The sequence below is a fragment of the Aedes albopictus genome, unplaced genomic scaffold (assembly GCF_035046485.1).
Source record: "Aedes albopictus strain Foshan unplaced genomic scaffold, AalbF5 HiC_scaffold_163, whole genome shotgun sequence".
In the NCBI taxonomy this organism is placed as follows: Eukaryota; Metazoa; Arthropoda; class Insecta; order Diptera; family Culicidae; genus Aedes; species Aedes albopictus.
The window spans coordinates 1-19,593 of NW_026916940.1; the positions used below are offsets into that span (position 1 = coordinate 1).

Sequence of the window (19,593 nt, forward strand, 5' to 3'; positions counted from 1 at the left end):
ATGGCCAGATGAGCATCACGGATGTGATGATCCTCAAAGCGTTCTAAGCATTTCAGAAGAAAAGAGGTCAAACCTAAGAAAAGACCTATCTGAAACTCTTTGCTTCTTCATACGATGCACGACCCACTTTCGGAATAAACTTCACAGTAATATCCCGCAGGATTTGGGAACATACTGCCTATGGTCGCATAACTGTCCCATATGAATGGCAAACCCAGCAAATATGGGACTGATATTCGATCATGGGTAGTATACCCTGTAACAAAACTGCGACAAGTATTTTTTTCAAAACATATATGAAATAATCAAATCCCTTCTGAAGCAAAATAGGATAAATTCCATCTGCCCCAAGAGATTTGAAAGGAGCAAAGCTATTAAGTGCCCACTCAATCGATTCTATAGTAACAATACTCCGAGCCGAAGCCAGGGAATCGTAACTACAAGAAAAGACATCTGGTTCATCCGAAGATGTAATATCCACACATCTAGGGAAGTGTGCGTGGAATAAGCATTCCAGAACTTCCTCATCAGAGGAAGTCAGATCGCCATTTGGCAAACGAAGTTCGTTCACTCGAAAATACTTAGATTTCGCAAGGATTTTATTTAACCGACTGACTTCACTCAAACTGGAAACATTTGTACAAAGGTTTTTCCAGCCGGATCGTTCAGCAGACCGAAGAGCTTTCCTGTAGGCCTTGCGAGCCGACCTGAAAGCCTCCGAACCAGCCGAACGTCGTCTGTTCCAACTCTATCTACATTGTTTCCTGAGTTTCGCCAGAACAGAGTTCCACCAAGGGGTTCCTCTTGTGATCTTCACAGACCGTAGAGGGCATGCTTCTTCAAAAGCTTCCATGATGAAGGTCGTTGTAGTATCATCGGCATCATCTAAATCACTTGGAGTGTCAATGGATGGTGAGTATCCATGAAATTTGGCCGCAACCAAATCAGTAAAAAGATCCCAGTTTGTTGACCGGGGATTCCTGAAACGCAATGTTTGCGAAGTAACATTTAAATGTTCAAAAAAAGATGTAGAGATGGTCAGATAAAGATTCTTCATCTGACACATGCCAATTGGTCAGCTCGTGACTAATTCTACTAGAGCAAAGCGTTATGTCTAACACTTCCTCTCTAGCAGATACCATGAAGGTTGCGGTTGCCTATGTTATACCCCGGACTGACATGTGATACGAGTGTGATTCCTGTACAACGGTACGCAGTGTCAAGAAATTTTTAACAAGACTGATTTGAACTGAGAGAATTTTCAGTATGGCACTCATTTCAAGCGAAATTGTATAGTGATTCTTGTATCACATGTATGTCATAAGTATTAGGTAATTAATATCTGTACTACTTAATTACTCCATCAAACTGGAGCCTCTCAAGTTAATGTCTGAGCTGCCCCAGATGATATGGTGAGCATTAGCATCACTGCCAACAATTAACGGGAGGACTTTTGAAGTACAGTATGCGATGACTTGTTTGAAAGCATCCGTAGGGGATGCTTCATCATGCGGTAAATAAACCGAACAATAGACGTATTTCCTGTTGAGGTTTCCAACAGATACATCAATTGTGATAGCACATACATGTCTGGTGGTTAGTTCAGAGATGAGTGTAGCAACTATTGCGTTGTTGACAAGCATACAGGCTCGAGGCATGACACGCGAGTTTGCCATTTCATGTTCACTGAAAGTAGCAAACACCAGGTTCACAAGGTTTCCTAGATAGAAATTCCCCTTACGAAAGTAAGGTTTTTGGACCAAGGCCAAAATGGCTGTGCCATTTTGCACAAGTCTGCAAAGATTGATTGGCGCTATTCTTTTATGTTGAAGATTGATCTGAGCTTGTAGAGCGAGGTGGACCACGACGGACTGGTCGTGCAGCGGAATCTATACCGACGACGACGGAACCAGGGAATCGATCCGGGGAACTTTCGGTATCACGCGTTAACAGTGGGAAATGACGACGTACGATACAGCGATGTTTATTGCACGGACTCTTACAGTGAACTGTATAATGAAAAACCTATTGTCAATGTCTCTCTCGCATTACCGCCCATAGATGGGGAGACAGATGTCGCACTCCCAACAGAGCTATCCTAACCGTAGCCACTACCCAAACTAGGTAAGATTGAATTCTTCGCAATAACAGCACAACAAAGAACAGAAGCAATAAAACCAGATTAGTATCGATTGGGAAACGCCAAAGACGAGGATACACATAATACACTGTGTATATCGCATAATACGAAACCATATAGGTGAAAAATTAAACTAATTAACACCATCTTCATAATCCCGCCCTTATTTAGCCTCAAGTGAGACTAAACAAGGGCAGCCGATTGTCTCGGAGAAACATAAGGTCCACTGCACCATTGCTCCGGCTAGCGCAGTTAAGGGAACATACTGTGGAGGACGCCCTGGTACTCCACAGGCTCCGTTTGCGGTTAGGTTTTCATTAGATCCCCCCTAGCCATTCATTCCTAGGCACGGTAAGCATAAAGCCGCATCCGAACCCCAGTGAAATCGATTATACAATAGTTCTGCTTTCCAAACAGGCAATTCAGGATTGAGTATGTATCCATATCGTATGGTTTTAAAACCTAAAACTCCTCAAAATAACCACCATCTGGAATTTTAAGCCGCCATATTGGATTTTAGGCCACCATCTTGGATATTCTGGTTGTCCCGTTACGTGGGTAGATCACCTTAGAAAGGTGCGTGGCGGCGTAAGATCTACCACCACATCAAATTTCCATCTTGTTACATGTTTTACTGCTCGCCCAAGTAACCACGAAGCCGTATATTAATGCATCAATTTTGCAATATATTCATATTTAAAATTGTGAATATAATGCTGCATTACTTTAAACACCTCATTGAAGCAATATTAAAGTCGAAAAAGGCCCCACTAAAATCAAATTAGTGCCACATATTGCAGCACGTTGACAGCCATTGCTAAAGCATCATAAATGCATGTGCTGTACATTTGCATTTCTTCTTATGTGTGGCTTTACGTTCCCAGTGGAACTTGGCCTGCCTCTCTTCAACTTTAAGTTCTTTAAGCACTGTTCTTTAAGCACTTTCACAATTATTAATTGGAGGGCTTCCTTTGCCAGCCATTGCATTGCATGAATTAATGTATTGTGAGGCAAGCACAATGACATACTTTGCCCAGGGAGTCCTTACCGGAACGGGAATCGAGCCCGCCGTCTCCGGATTGGCAATCCATAGCCTTAACCATTAGGCTAACTGAAGACCACATAATAAGTGGAACTCTGGCTCAAAAAGTTTATGCCTTTCCGAGTTCGTACGCTGGTATACAGGGCATCGAAATGTCAAATGAATTATAACATTATTGCTATACTATTTTTCAGCATGTATACCACTTTTCATTGCTGTGAAGTAAAACAAAGACCTCATAGATCTAGACTGTCTAGACTTTTAACGGCTGTTCGGGTTTGTTTGGAAGTTGACCATCAATGTTAACTTCTTTTCCCGATCAGCCTAGATAGCTGTGTAGCGTCGGTAGCGGTTGTCTCAATTGGCTAAGAATAACACTACGGATCGCCTGATCCAGTGGTAAAAGTCCACTAAACAGGTGACCCCTGATTCATGGTGTTATGCGGCTTTATGCTTACCGTGCCAAAGAATGAATGGTTAGGGGGGTCTAATAAAAACCTAACCACAAACGGAGCCTGTGGAAAGTTAGGGCGCCCTCCACAGTATTACGCCCTTACTGCGCTAACCGGAGCAATGGTGCAGTGGACCTTGCGTTTCTCCGAGATAATCAGTTGCCCTTCTTGAGTCTCAAATTTTTGAGGCTAAATAAGGGCAAGATTATTCAAATGTTGTAAATTAGCTTACCTTACTACCTAGGGTAAATGTACCAATAGTGGTGCTATTAGTAGCACCCCAAAATAAAAAGTCTGAAAACGTTAATCGATAGTTTTTCACTTAAATTTGCTAGGAAAAATATAAAAATCATTGTTTATTTAAGTTTTGGCTAATAAATCACTTGCACCAACTATAGGTACACGGTTCCTATTATGGAGGTAAAATTTAATATTGGTTCCTATAGTGGCGCATTCCATTGAATTCATATGGGACCCACCACTATAGGAACACTACCACCACTATAGGTGCAAAGGTGCAAAAAAAATAAGGAAAATAATTGTTTAAAATAGGTTTTTCGGCAAATCCTGAACACAAAACGGAATAAATGTTATTATTTAGGTATGATACATCTATTAAAAATGCCATTTGCAAGTTTTTTGGTCGAAATAGTGCTAAACTGGCACTACCACCACTATTGGTACTACCTCCACTAAGGGAGCTTTTACCCTATATGGGTTCGCTCAATGCGTTTTCGCCATTGGCGTTTTTCAATTGACACCGATTTGGTTTGTCGTTGATGTTTCCTTTTTGTGTTGTGATTGTGATGAGTGTCATCCTGTCGAGTTTGGGTAGTGGCTACGGCTAGGAAACCTCAGATCAATTTTCAGCGTAAAAAGCATGCGTAGCCCAAGTGGCTCTAGGCTCAGTGTACCAGTTATGGCTATAGTACCTCAAATTCACCATAGTTGATTTTCAACCTTTTAAGATACAAATCAACAAGAAAAAAATCGTGAACAACAGATCACGATCACAAAAGATGATTGCAATCATTCAAACTTCACAATTTGCTCAAATTGTGGTAGAAATAAATCATTTTCCTTAACTTTTCGGCCTCCTTGCACCCTATTTCGCCATAGTGTACCAGTTATGGCAACTCCCATAACGAATGCATGTAAATAGTGCGAAGTGGAACCCACATTAACAAATGTGTCCATAACTGGTACAGGGTTCCTATCATTGGCACACGCCGTAATAAATACTAAAAGTAGTTTTGGATCCGTTTTTATATTTTTCCTGTAAAGTATGAAAACTAATCAATCATTTGACTTATTGTTTACATTCGTCGGTCTTCTTCTTATTTTTGTAGAAATAGTTTTTCTTAGGTGGTGCGATAACTGGTACAGGCACCCTACTTGAAAAAGTTCATTTTCGTAGGGTAATTTCTGTATAGGTTACCTTATGAACCCAGTTTTGCATCTTTCATTATAAATGAATTGTCGTGCCTCGAGCATGCTATATTTTAGAATAACATTACCAGAATGTTTCAACCTTTCCTTATGGATGCCTTCAAGCAAGCTCTTGTTTTCAGCATCTTTTCGCTGATATTTGGCATCTGGAGTAGCTCAAACATTGATTTGAGATGCTTAAGTTTGATGGACTACTTAGGTAGTACAGTTCATGATTAACTTAACATAGAAGTGCACCTAACCCAACTCTGCATGAGCAGAATTTGTCATGAGTTGACTGATTGGCATGTGTCATATGAGGAATCTCCATTTGACCTTCTTTGCACTTCCTTCGCAAACTTTGCGTATTCAAGCGTCCCTGCTCAACAAACTAGGGAACCTAATTGGTTGCAATCACATTTTATGGATAACTCGCTTCCATTGCTACTCCAAGAGAGTTTCATTGTGGTTTTGTTATTACAACGCCCTTCATTGTGGTATACCATAGCTACTGCTTTGAAAGAAGCTTGTCCTCTGCGGTCTGTGCGGACCGCAAGAGGTATTCCTGAATGGAACTCGGACCTGTTCAAGTTCTAATGTCTTCGGATAAACCAGTCTTTTGTATAGCTACGAATCTTTGCTCTACCCCGAGGATTGTAGCTATAGAATCGATAAAGTGGGCACTAAAAAGCTCTGCTTACTGTAGTGTCTACCTAATGGTTGTGTGCATTGGATATCTACCTACATGGAATACTATTCATGGCAGTACCTAAATGTCTAGGTATGATTCATTATGTCTACCTAAGGTAGTATAAATACGGGTGGCCATTGGACTACACAGCAGAGACTGCACAAGCCTCGGACTTGTCAACATCTTTATTATTCTTCTTTTGAAGGATATAAAAGTGGCGACGAGGATCAAGGAACGTGTAATTTCTTTTGAGCTATTCCGAAATTATTTCCTTTTGGTTTTCAGGTTGTTGTAATAACAAATTGTTATTTTTGTGGAGAACGGAATTGTTCTTTTATGGTAGAATTGCCATTATGTTGTGAACAGAATGTTCTTTTTTGGCCGATGTTGCTTTGACGAAATTGTCTTCTTGTTTTGGTAATAGCGAAATGTTATTTTTTTTTGGTGAACGAAATTGTTCTTTTGTGGCGGAATTGTCATATGGTATGTTTTGGTGAATGGATTTGTGTTATTTGTACTTTTTTGGTAAAGTTGCCAAAGTTGGGATAGCGAAATCGTCTTTTTGTTTTTGTAGCGAATAGATATGTTCTTTGTGACGGACTCGTCATTTTATTTGTAATATCATTATTTTGGTGATGAATGTTATTTTTTGAAGTTTTCTAAAGGGGAAAGGATTGTAATGTCTACCTAATGGTTGTGTGCATTGGATATCTACCTACATGGAATACTATTCATGGCAGTACCTAAATGTCTAGGTATGATTCATTATGTCTACCTAAGGTAGTATAAATACGGGTGGCCATTGTACTACACAGCAGAGACTGCACAAGCCTCGGACTTGTCAACATCTTTATTATTCTTCTTTTGAAGGATATAAAACTTACTTGAAATCTCCTGGAGCAAATGGGGCTTTGTCCTATTTTTCTCCAGAGGGATTTGAGTTTTTCAAACATGTTTTGAACTCTTGTAGTTTTCTACTGGGTATTTTCATGGCGTGAAATTACTCTGTAGTTTTATCCCGAAAGGGTGCGTGCGTTGTAAAAAGAAGAAATAAGTTCCAGATTTATCTGGTTACCTCGTTCTTTCTGAAATGCTTGAAACGCATTGTCGATTATCATATCTGTGATGTTCGTCTCAGTGACTCTTTTACACAAAGTTGTATACGTTTTTAAGAAAGCACTCGCTCAAACGTAGTTTTTGCTTGGGTGATTTCTTGAATATTGAGAGTGCTTTTGAAACGTGCCTTTCTGTGTCATATTGAAAGTCGCATGACGTCGCAAGCTCCCTGCAATGAGCTATAGGCTCTTTTTATGCTTATGCGTTTTACTGTGTCCTTTTCAGGACACTGATTAACCCCGTTGTGTTATGGGATATGAGCTCTCGTTGCGCTTAGGCGTTCATTCCCTCTTCTAGGGCACCCCTTCCTATTTCATCACCTGTCCCTTTCCCAATTCCCATCCCTTGTCCCATTCTCCCTCAGGTAAATGATGAAATAGGCTCATATGTATGGCGATGGCACAAATGTCCCAAATAGAGGATAACGTGCCTCTGGAGCCGGCCTTCTGATACCTGATACCTGATACGCTGGTATACAGGGCATCGAAATGTCATATGAATCATAACATTATTGCTATACTATTTTTCAGCCTGTACCGTGTATGCACCAAACTTTGCGCAGTTAAGAAAAATCAAATTTCTAATCGTTATAAAAAATACAAACAAACAAAATATATCATGAACAACATGCTCATACAATAGACTAATGATCCTTCTTTGAGTCTGCAATATAAAAAAAATCATAATATTTGTTCGGATTGGTGAGAATCTATGTAGCAGTGGAGTTACTCAACAGCAGCTCAAAGCTAAAATATATTTAGGTTTTAGTAATAAATTCTATAGGAAATAACAAATTTAATTTTCTTACATGGTCTTCTACCGTTCCATGCAGTCTTCTCATTTGCCTTCAATGGCGAGCCCCAATTAAGCCCCGAATGCTATAATTATAATTGTTGATTGTAATATTTCATTTATAGGTTCTTATAATTTAACCGTGATTTTTACCTCTTGACAACGGAATCGGACAACGGTTATCCGTTCGACCGGTTCTGGGTAGCAAATTGAGGAAGTATCTCCTAACCTTTTATAGCCTAAGAAATCAAATTCATTTTAATCGCTGAAAATCAAAAACCCTAGCATCATACCCAAACGTCTATCGGTTATTTCACGCACTAAACTCTCGAACTACCATAACACGAACGTAATTGCGATATTAATGCACCGATAATTCACGAAATAATTTCCCATGCGGCATCGAGCACGTTGGTAATTTGTTTCACCGTCGATCTGTCTCGATGACAATCCTGTCACAGACGATTGACATCTCGTCACTCACGCCGATTCTCATCCATGATTTGAGCTCCATAGTCAGTGTTGCCATAACAATATTAATTAAAAAATACTTAAAATAGAAAAACTATTGCATTGCCTTGTTCCTAACTTTGCGCACAAAATCTTCGTTTGTTCCTAACTTTGCGCATAGTGTGCCTAACTTTGCGCATGCTATGAATAAGTAAAAAAAGTAATCAAAAATGCTATTATTCAATATTTGCCCATTAAACTAAAGTTATTTAGATCAGGTAGTGTGCCCTTAATTGATCTTTGTTGAAATACTTTGTCCTACGGGAACGGAGGCCTCTAGAGTTCCTAATTTCGTCTGTGGTTCGTACTAGGCACCTACCGTGTGAACAATCCAAACTTCATGAGGGGTTGTTTCCTGTGGCTAAAGATCAAAGGTAAAAGCTTCCTGATAAATGAAGTGACCGTTACGGATAGGAACAATAAGGTGTCATTTAAATATGACGTCCATCTTTGGGGGAAGGAGCTAGGCTTGTCTGAAAAAGTGTGATATGCCATGTATTAGGTATACTATGAAGCGTGACGGGGTGGCCCAGGGGAAGAGGGGGTTCCAAAAATCTAAAAAAAATGGTGGACGTCATATTTGAATCGTCCCTAACATTGACCGCCGGAAAATTCAAATGAAGGACTGTTCACAAATCACGTCTCATTGTAGACAGATGAAGAGTGCCGTAGTGCTACGGTTCATACAATTTTCTACTAATTTCTATACAAAATCTGCTACATGGTGGAGAGGCAGGCCTGAAATTATCAGTACTGGTGTTACATAATATTTGAATGGTTCATATGTCATGTATTCACGTTCAACATGCATTTACTGAAAGTGCGCAAAAATTAGGAACACTGTGCAAATAATGGTTCCAAACATTGCGCACCACTATTTACTAATTAAATTGAAAATTTTATGTGGAGCGGATCTGGTGTGATGGTTAAAGCACGTGACTACCACGCCGAGGACCTGGGATCGAATCCCACTCCCGACAAACTCGCAAAAAGTGAGTTCTTCCTTTGGAAGGGAAGTAAAGCGTGGGTCCCGAGATGAACTAGCCAAGGGTTAAAAATCTCGTTAATACAGATAAAAAAAAATAAATAAAATTTTATTACGAACTGTGATTGATATTACTAGAATATCACCTTTTTTGTCAATTAACTGCAAAATTAATCATCGTTGCACAGTTTTATCGAGGAAAATGTTGATTTTTAGTAGAATTACTTCCCCTACTAACAAAAGTAGTTGCATAACAGCTTATGGAGCAAAAGCTTTTGGAAGGCAGCTCTCATAAACTCTTATACAGCAAAAATGTTAGTTGGGTCTTGGCAACCGTGTTGAGGCGAGGCAAATTTTGACATTTTTGTGTATTTTTTGTTTATTATTCAACATAAACAAAGATTTTATGGCAATTAAATATTTGTCAAATAATGTTTATGTTTACACAATGCTAGTGCAATGATTAAACTGGTAAATATGTTGACATTTAGTTATTTGTTTCGTTATTTTACAAGAATGCGCAATGTTTGGACCTGCACAAAGTTAGGTGCGCACACGGTATACCACTTTTCATTGCTGTGAAGTAAAACAAAGACCTCATAGATCTAGACTGTCAGTACGTGCAAATCTAAAATAGGACATAAATTGTAATAAAACTTTGTAAACTCAAGTTGAAAATACGTTTTATGGCTTTAAATATGAAGGAAGATCGATATGTGAAACGTAGATGTATTATTTCGAAGATTTCAATGAATTTATGACAAAATGAATAAGTGGATTTCCAGCAGCTAGTTTTGTGCATATCTCAGATGCCAATCTTCGTACCTGTATTCTTTGCCAAAACTGGAATACTGGTTGGATCAGATGTTTTTTGTTTACCAAAATAAATAACAGTTCGACGAAAAGGATATGTGCTGGAGACCCTAGGGTTACCAGTATTCATCATAGATTAATCATTGCAAAGGTGAAAGTGTTTCAATCAAGTGCTGGCTATCTGTGTGTCAAAAAAAATTTTTTTTTTCTATAAATTCTAGGGAAGTCGTGAACATTAAACCAAGCTTGCCATGGAACAACCGCAACTATCCACCGTAAAAACTGGCAGATAGCGAGGCTACCGGAACTCTTCCCTGGACGAAGCTGCATCTTTAGTTTGCGGAAGTGAATGATGAAAAGGCATCGTGCAAAATTGATTCTCAGAGTGATTGCCATTATACGCAGCAAAAGTTAGATATAAACAATTTCATAAGGCATTTCCGAACCAAACACCCAGAAAAGGCCACTGATAATAGGTTGACGGTTCAGACGAACCTCCAGCTCCAGCAAAAAAGCAAAGAATGGCTATCGATCGCCGGCTTTTTTTTTTTGGAATTTTTGATCCAGCTCGTGGTGTACCATAATTTTCCACTGGCCTAAATTGAATGAGAAGGCATGGTACTACTGAAGGTAAGCATTGGTGTAACGGTGGACAAGCGTTTCATGCATAATATTTTGAGTGAATTGTCAACCCTTATTAAGAGAGAAATAAGCAAAGAAGTGCAGGAGGGCTTATTAATTTTATTAAAAGTCGATTCCGCGAGCAGTCATCATCAGCACGTGCTGGCGTTGCTTGCCCAATACGCTCTGGATGGCACAGCGGTCACACGTACTCTCGCACGTACTTTTGGTAAGTAAATATCGTTGTCGAAAAAGTCTAATAGGTATTCAATAAAACTCATGTAGGTTGTTACATGATAGCCAGCCTTTTCTTAGAGCAGCTTCTGGTATACAACATCATCAAGTATTCCCATTACAGAATCCATCAAGCAAGACATCATGGACGTCAACATGCAGGTTCCTTCTGTTAGGGGTAGCATTGAATCCTTATAGTTGCAGCAGTTCTAATAAGGACGACGTTCCTCCTTCAGATATTGTAGCGCTTGATTCGTATAACAAAACCCACAATACCCCATCGTGATTGGTTGTGATGCAAACGCTCATCATACCGTATGGGGAAGTACCAACATCATAGGGGTGAGTACCTTCTACAGTTGAAGCATCGATAAATGTAATATTAGCGACAAACCTACTTTAAAAACTCCATACGTCAGGAAGTTTATCTTTTTTGGATAAAACAAAAAGTTGGAATTTCTCTGATGAAATAACGACGAACCAAACATAAAAAATTAAGTTGGAATTGACTGCCGACTCTTCTTCTTTTAGATGTAACGTCCCCACTGGGACAAGTCCCAGTGCTTCTCAGCTTAATGTTCTATAAGCACTTCCAGAGTTATCAACTGAGAGCTTCTTCTGCCAAAGATCATTCGTCATGTGTATATCGTGTGGCAGGCACGGAGATACTCAGGAATTCAAAGCTTCCGACTCTATTGAACACACAATTCTTAATGCTTATCAAAAAAGGTGTCCGACAAAAAACCTACATGTCGAATGGGAATGTTCCGTGGTGGAACAGGAATCTTGATAGGCTTAGGAACAATGCACGGCGGGAATTTAATTGTACAAATCGTTCATCTGGTTGAGGCTTGTATCGAAAGGCTTTGACTAGCATGTACTTTGTTTCTGATGCATTTACTACCAGTTCGACTTTTGCTGCTTCGCGTTTTAGGCGGGCTTCGCTAAAGCCGGTTTGATAACTTTCCACGAACTCATTCGTTTTGGGCGACAGACGGAAGATGATCTGGAATAGGACTCAAAATGATGAGCAGCCAACTTTTCTGAGCCCACCTTGAAGAGTTTAGCGACGATACCATCCTTACCACCTGCTTTTTCCCCTACCCCTGAATATTCGATCTTGCCGCGATGGGAGGGCTTAGCCCATTAGCACTTTAGCGCCAGTTTATTTACCACCGCATGGGCTTTAACCCTTATGTGGCCGGCAGGGTACCCGGGTACTCAGCACCCATTTAAAATACACGGTGTAGAAAAAAGCAAAAAGTTTGCTGGCCACATAACGGTTAAGCTAGGTGTAAATCTAGTTTACAAATTCAGCGCAAGTGAAGGAACCAGCCGTAGGTGCTAATGGGAATCAAAGGAGTGTCCGTTGGGCATTTATCACAAGTCAAAGCCAAGTTATTGTGCATCCTAGCTTAATCACTCAGATCCTGCTGATCTGAGTCAGCCGCCATAAGATTGCGCCCGTTTGATTTGTACGCGGCGGCTGACAGCTCCACCCGGCGGCTGCAAAACAGATTTAGCCAAGTTGCACACCGTGTACAAATCTTACGTGCGCAGTCTGGCGCGATCTGAGGCTGCGCGTTTCGAACGCAGCTTGCTGAGAATCTAAGATAAGCGCGACAATATAAACCAGCTGGCATAGACCCATAACGCATAACGCAAGAGTGGGTGGGGGAGGTCTTCGATCTTTTGTCCATAGAGCACTGCATAAATACTCTCCTTCTCTTTCAATCTTGCAGAAATTTTGTAAACAACAAGGTCAACAAACGTCAACATTCCATACACAATCAAAATAGTGCAGTGCCCTATTTGTCCTTCGGCCATTTTTCCTTCGACCTTCTAGTCTAAGGCCCGTTAGACAGCGAACGAAGTTCTTCGGCGATCACCAATAGCTGTCGTTCCGGTAGCAGCGTACCGATCCGCATACGTAGCTAAGTGTCGAAGTTATCCGTACCTTATCCGAAAACGAGGAGTTTCATTTCATCGCGTACAGCGCAACCCACAAGGAGATGCTCCTCCTCCGCACCGATATTTCGGCATACTTTCGAGCTCTAGCCTCTAGCAGCTAGCTCTGCGCACCGTCACTGCAGCGTCAGTGGGCAAGCATCGTCATCGCCAGTGCTACAGGGATCGACCGCAACAACAGACATGCTACGTCCAGCGCCGGCAAAGGCCGGAATCGTTCGTCTTCGGAGGACATCGAGGACAACGCTTCAGGATTAAAAACCTGCGCAGGTACGTGGAAACCTTATTTCAATGCCATGGTCGTTTCTATTTTTCCAATTCATAATCAGTATGAAAAATAGGTTAGTTTAATCCGTTATATTCGAATAGTCGAGTTTTTTAATCGTTAAATTTTTAGAATCAATCGTTTTGGGCAGTTGAATTCGACTTCTTCCTTTTTACAGTAAATCGTGTTCGTATGTTTGGGGTGAATTCCTCCTAACTTCCACCTTCCACAGTGAAAGAATTAAAAAAGCATAAGTCGCGTTCCTTGATGCAAAAACTTTGTTAAACGGTCTTTAAAATGGTAAACGACTTTTGAGTGCTCTGACATTCATGCACACATCAGAAACATGTGTTTGATGAACAAATTGAAATTTAAATTATGAAAAGAAATCCACGTGCTCCGGTAGGTGTCAAACCCACGACTCGCGATTCGCTAGACGGACGCCTCTTTCCTCCAAGCTAGGGAGCCATTTGATCATCTCCGTCTTCTGAAGGCACAGAATTGAACTCAATTCCACTAATGCACATGGTTTGTTCCTTTTTATTGTTTGTTTCAAAGCAGTTTCCTTGTTTTTCATGTTCGAAGTGTGCATGTATGACAACAAAAAGAACTGAATAAATCTGTGCCGTAATTCCCTGTTTTCAAATAGGATAAATAATTACTAATGACACCGTGACCCCAATGATGATTTTCGTCTAGTGATGTGTACGCCTCTGGTTACACCTACTCCGATCAGGAATCTCACTGGAATGTATGTAGTAGTTCACCATATACAATCACTACCGCAAGTCGCAGAGTACCGAGAACTCATCGATTTAATGGAAACACGCAATTTCAGCCGCCCAGAGTGGAAATCGGCCGACGCTCCTTCTCACGTCTCACACACAGTTAGTCACTGGAGTGCACTCACTCCCACTAGCAGCTCTCATCATTTCATCATTGCGCTTTCAACCGTCGTCGGAGAAGGACGTATATCGCTGTTGGTTCGTTGTGCTTTTAATAGTGATGTACTCTCTTGTGTGTAGTTCACAAGGGTAGAGGTTCTTTGGAAATATCTGTTTGCGAGCTCTCATTACGTTTGCAAAGAGGAACATACGATTACAAGGATCTGATAGTGTGTAGTCATAGATTAATTGAATTTTTCCACTGAATCAAGACTACAGTGGTGGAACAGAACTCAAATCGATAAAAGTGGTGAAAGTGCGCGGAGCTTAAAAGTGACGACGTTGGCCAATCAGTGGAAGTGAAGGAAAAAAGTGCAATTTCTCTCTTGAGCTAGTGTTGCTCCCGTTCGTAGCTGGGCACCCCCTCCTACTCTTGTTTTCCCATTATTGAAAACGAGTGAACGGCGAAGGTGTCAGTGGCAGTGTGCTGTGGATACCATGGAGATATACAGTTTTAATGACTTTGTGTGAGATACAATCGCATCATCAAAAGAAGCAGTAGCTTTTCCATTGAGTCTGAGCAACCTTAAGATCTCCCGAAATAAGGCAGTGAGAATGGAGAGAAGTAATAAACACGCTCACATTTACGCGAAGGTTTGTGTCAAAAAAGCAACATTACATTGTTGCCAGACTTGCTGCTGTCTAGTAATGCGCGAATAGCCGCCCTCGTCCCTGTATTGTGTGACCAGTGTTCCCACCAATATCATTGTAGCAGCAAAACAAGACAGATTGTAAAGCGCAGGGGTGGGATCGTGTTGGTGAATATTCAGGTTGCTCGTTTGCCAAAAGGTGGTGTAGGTTGGTCGAACTGAATGTGAAGAACGGAGGCAGAAAAGAGACACAAATATTGAGAGACCTTCTGCCAGAAACGAAACGAGAACTTACACAGTGGTAGTTGCTTCAATCGAGCGAGATCGAGATCTCAGACTTAACATACTTTCTAAATATAATTGACTCTCGACGTGGGAATCGAACGGACGGATTATTTTTGCGTTCCCGAAGTGAGTAAGAAGTGAAGTTTTTCATTCCTCAATTCCCCGGTGGCTGTGTAAATTAACGGCGCAGGGTTGTCGTGAAGTGAATCTGTGCTCAATGTGAAGATACAAGTGAATCCAGTTGGATAACGGATAACGGATGTTGACCAAGTGGTGAAAGTGGATCGATTCTTCACTTTTGGAAAGTTTTTCACCGAAAAGTAGGAAAAAGGGAAAATTCTTCAATTTTTCTTCCACTTTTGTGGGTGTGTTGGTGCAAACGCTCGTGTGAGTGCGGAAAAATGCATAAATACAGGCGGTCAAGATCTATCTAGTGCTGCGTGGATATGGATGTATGGAGATCTCCCGCTATCATGGTAGATGTATGTGTGCGTATTTTTCGCAAATGTCAAATATGACAACAGTGTTTTAGCTTGTTTTCCATGTCCGCCATTTTCTACCGTCGCGATTGGATGGTGAAAATTACCATCTAGTAATCGGTGTTACTCGCAGTGAATAAGTGGTATTCACCGCCTATGAAGCAAGCAACAAATGTACGGTGAAGAATAGAAGGATAACGTTGTATAGAAGTGAATAATAACCAATCTCGTCTGGGAAGAAATTTCTGTTACCGAGTTGAGAAGGGTTCTCGCTCTTGCGAAGCAGAGCTACAGGCGAAGAGAAGCGAAAGAGAGGCAAAGAGAGGTGTCAGTCTCGAATACAAGTTGATTAATGTGCAACAGTGTTCGTGTGTTTCGACATATTTGCAAATCTTAGTATTGGTGCATGAAATGAATCGAAGCAGGGAGCAGCAAAGCGCAATCTTACCCACACAGTAAATAACCGAAGTGGAGTGGCAGCAAATAGCAGTGTAGAAATTGTTTTTACCTCTCTAGTGAAAATGTTAAGCATAACACAACCATGACGCACCAGAATCACCAAACTAACGGCGCAAGTTTGGAAGATTGCCATACCAACTTTTTTGCCTTGGTAAGTGTCGTTTTTTTCTTCTCTAATAGCTGACATTCATGGCCCTATAAAAAGTCTTGTATGAAAAAAATCTCAAAAGTCTATGTTTGGTTGGAGTTTGGGGTATAATAACACATTATTTTTTAGTTTTTATATACTAAAGGATATCTTAAAAAACAGGAAAAAAACAAATCATTCAATCCATAGTAATGAATCTGTATCATTCGTAAACAAATGACGATTTGTTGACATGCCGAACAATGGCCGTGTCCACATCATCATCACTCAATGGAAAGTTGTGCGACTTACATCATAGTAGGCAACGTAAACACAAAACAACAGCAATAATAGCAGTTGCTGCAGCAGCAGTTTCAAGGCGACAGCGTGCACACAGCCTGCTGAGTCGGTAACCGAGTGTTGAGGTCATGTCTAATTGAGCCTTATCCGGCGGCACGTTTAGAACATCTAGCCTCTGTATGCGTGTGTAGGCCTTTTCGCTTCACAACTATTTCGCACTGATAACCTGCTATCAAAGCTCGTTTGGTGTCAGCACTGTGCGAATCTTATCATATGAAAAAAAAAATCAGAACATGAACCGTTGATTGCGTGAGAGAAATCAAAGGTATTGCGGTGGCGGTGAATCCAACCGTACGTAATCCAGCATATCTCTAAGCTATTTTGAAGGAACGGAGCGGAGCAACTCAATCGCGTGTGGCCACACATACACATACGCCAGACATCGACACGACGGTGGCGACCTGTGCGGTGTGCTGCGAAAGAAGTTAGTTGTTCCTTCATCCGTTCGGGGCCGTCCGTCAGGCGGCGTTCAATCCAATAATGCGAAAGAGCGACAAAGAGAAGAATTCCAAATTTGCGCACCACCAGCCAGTATACAGACGGCCAACCAACCAACCATTCAGTCTATCGATATAGTTGAAGATTGTCCAACTAGCATCGCTGGAAAACTGGTTCGGTCGTCTCCTTCTCGTCATTGGTTGTGTGAACAGGCGCGTGCAGTCGCGTTTCTTTCAGAAGGGTTTTTTTTGGAATTTTGTGAAATGTATTGCTTTTTATCTCTTGTTTTTCATCTTCTTCTTTATGGTTCGACGTCCCCACTGGGACTTGGCCTCTCGCTTCAACTTAGTGTCCTTTGAGCACTTTCACAGTATAATTAATTGAAGGGCTTTCTTAGCTTGCCATTGCATGAATTTGTATATTGTGAGGCAAGGACAATGATGCACTATGCCCAGGGAGACGAGAAAATTATCCCGACTGGAACGGGAATCGAACCTGCCGTCTCTGGATTAGCGATCCGTAGCCTTAACCACTAGACTAACTGGAGACCCTTGTTTTTCATATTATGTCTGAATGATCACGTTTAGGATCTAGGATTCCACTCTTTGAAAGCTGTCCAACTGATTTGTCTTTATTATAGAGACTTTCAGCCCTTGGCTGGTTCGTCTCTTTCTACATGCTGGCTATTTGGCCGGCATGGCAGTTCAAGACCTACCACGGTGCTTCATTTACCGTTATTATAAAAAAAAAAATAGACCATCAAAACCTGAAACGCCATTCTCTTTCTTCATCATTCCTACACCTCTGGGCAAATTTTTAAAAAAATCGTTAGACGAAATTTTGAGTTACGCCCTTTTAAAGGGCCTAACCCCTAAAAAATCAGAGTTTCTATAGAAAAACATCATATTTCGTAACAGAAGCATGTTTCTGCCATCAAAATTTGAAACGCCAATCTCTTTCTTTATCATTTCTACACCTCTGGACAAATTTTTAAAATAATCGTTAGGCTAACTTTTGAGTTACGCCCTTTTAAAGGGCCTAACCCCTAAAAAATGAGGGTTTCTATAGAAAAACATCATATTTCATAACAGAAGCATGTTTCTGCCATCAAAATTTGAAACGCCAATCATTTTCTTTATCATTTCTACACCTCTGGACAAATTTTTAAAATAATCGTTAGGCGAACTTTTGAGTTACGCCCTTTTAAAGGGCCTAACCCCTAAAAAATGAGGGTTTCTATAGAAAAACATCATATTTCATAACAGAAGCATGTTTCTGCCAACAAAATATGAAACGCCAGTCTCTTTCTTTATCATTTCTACACCTCTGGACAAATTTTTAAAATAATCGTTGGACGAAATTTTGAGTTACGCCCTTTTAAAGGGCCTTACTCTTAAAAAAAATTGGGGTTTCTATAGAATACCATCATATTTCATAACAGAAGTATGCTTCAAAGTCCAAAATAATGAACAGTATCATTAATAATGCTACAATTTGATACTATGCACTAATATTGAATGCATTGTGTATAAAAATTAGCCATAACGCCAGTATAAGAGTGAAGTATTCTTTAACCTGTAGGATACGGACGTTGTTGGCTTCATTTACTATTATAGCCTCACTATATACAATGAAAAACATAAACGACAGTTCATTTACTTTTTCATTTATATAGTTAATGTACACCCATAAACTGAATTTCACAAATAATGTTGGTCAAATTCTCCAGTTACGTCCATTTGAAGGTCATAAGTACTTATAGTGGAATTATTATAAAACTTAGTTTCATTTGATCACGTTTATTCTTCGGTAACGTAGTTTAGCAGTTAAATATAGAACTATCATTACAATTGATCATCACAATCCTTAGTTTTGTATGTTTATTAGTTGAAAACAGCATTCACCAATAAATCTAACGAATGGGATAGGCACATGCCATCACTTGTTTTGTCTTTAAAAAAGCAATACAAAAAACTTACGTCCCACGCTATGAATGGCAGTTGATACAAACATGATTGCTTCCTACATGTTTGAAAATACTTCCTTTATATTAGCGTAATGGCCAATTTGTATACAAACATCAATACAAATAGCCAATATTAGCGCATAGTATCAAATTGTAGCATTATTAATGATACGTTTTATTATTTGGGACTTCGAGGCATGCTTTTGTTATGAAATATGTTTTTCTATAGAAACCCTCATTTTTTAGGGGTTAGGCCCTTTAAAAGGGCGTAACTCAAAAGTTCGCCTAACGATTATTTTAAAAATTTGTCCAGAGGTGTAGAAATGATAAAGAAAATGATTGGCGTTTCAAATTTTGATGGCAGAAACATGCTTCTGTTACGAAATATGATGTTTTTCTATAGAAACTCTGATTTTTTAGGGGTTAGGCCCTTTAAAAGGGCGTAACTCAAAATTTCGTCTAACGATTTTTTTTTTAAATTTGCCCAGAGGTGTAGGAATGATGAAGAAAGAGAATGGCGTTTCAGGTTTTGATGGTCTATTTTTTTTGATAATAACGGTAAATGAAGCACCGTGCCTACGTCTTCCGCATGACGGATAACGATGAACCCCATGAAATTCCAACAGTACAATCCCGGTATTATTTTTGTCCAGAACCATCTTAAATGTCCCAGTAGATTCGGTTCGATGATTCATCGTCTTCCCATATTGATCACCCCTACAGGTCACCTATGCACATCTCTAAATCCTTTTACATTATAGACCAAAGCTTTCGAACGCCTTCCGCTTCTAATTCCAGTGAAACCTCTTCGTTCCATCTCTGTCGTGCTCGGTAACAAATCTATTGGAGATGTCTGAAATGACGAATATCACTGGACCTTGAGTGATT

At 40.2% G+C, this 19,593-nt stretch overlaps 1 protein-coding gene across 1 annotated transcript in view; it reads left to right on the forward strand.

The window, feature by feature from the left end:
- Window positions 1-14,576: 14,576 nt before the first annotated feature.
- LOC134284471 (mediator of RNA polymerase II transcription subunit 13-like) overlaps window positions 14,577-19,593 on the forward strand; it is a gene marked incomplete at its 3' end in the record, with an annotated part of 32,887 nt that continues 27,870 nt past the window's right edge. The window contains 1 exon segment of the mRNA XM_062843341.1: window positions 14,577-15,965. Coding sequence (XP_062699325.1) covers window positions 15,897-15,965 — 69 coding nt within the window.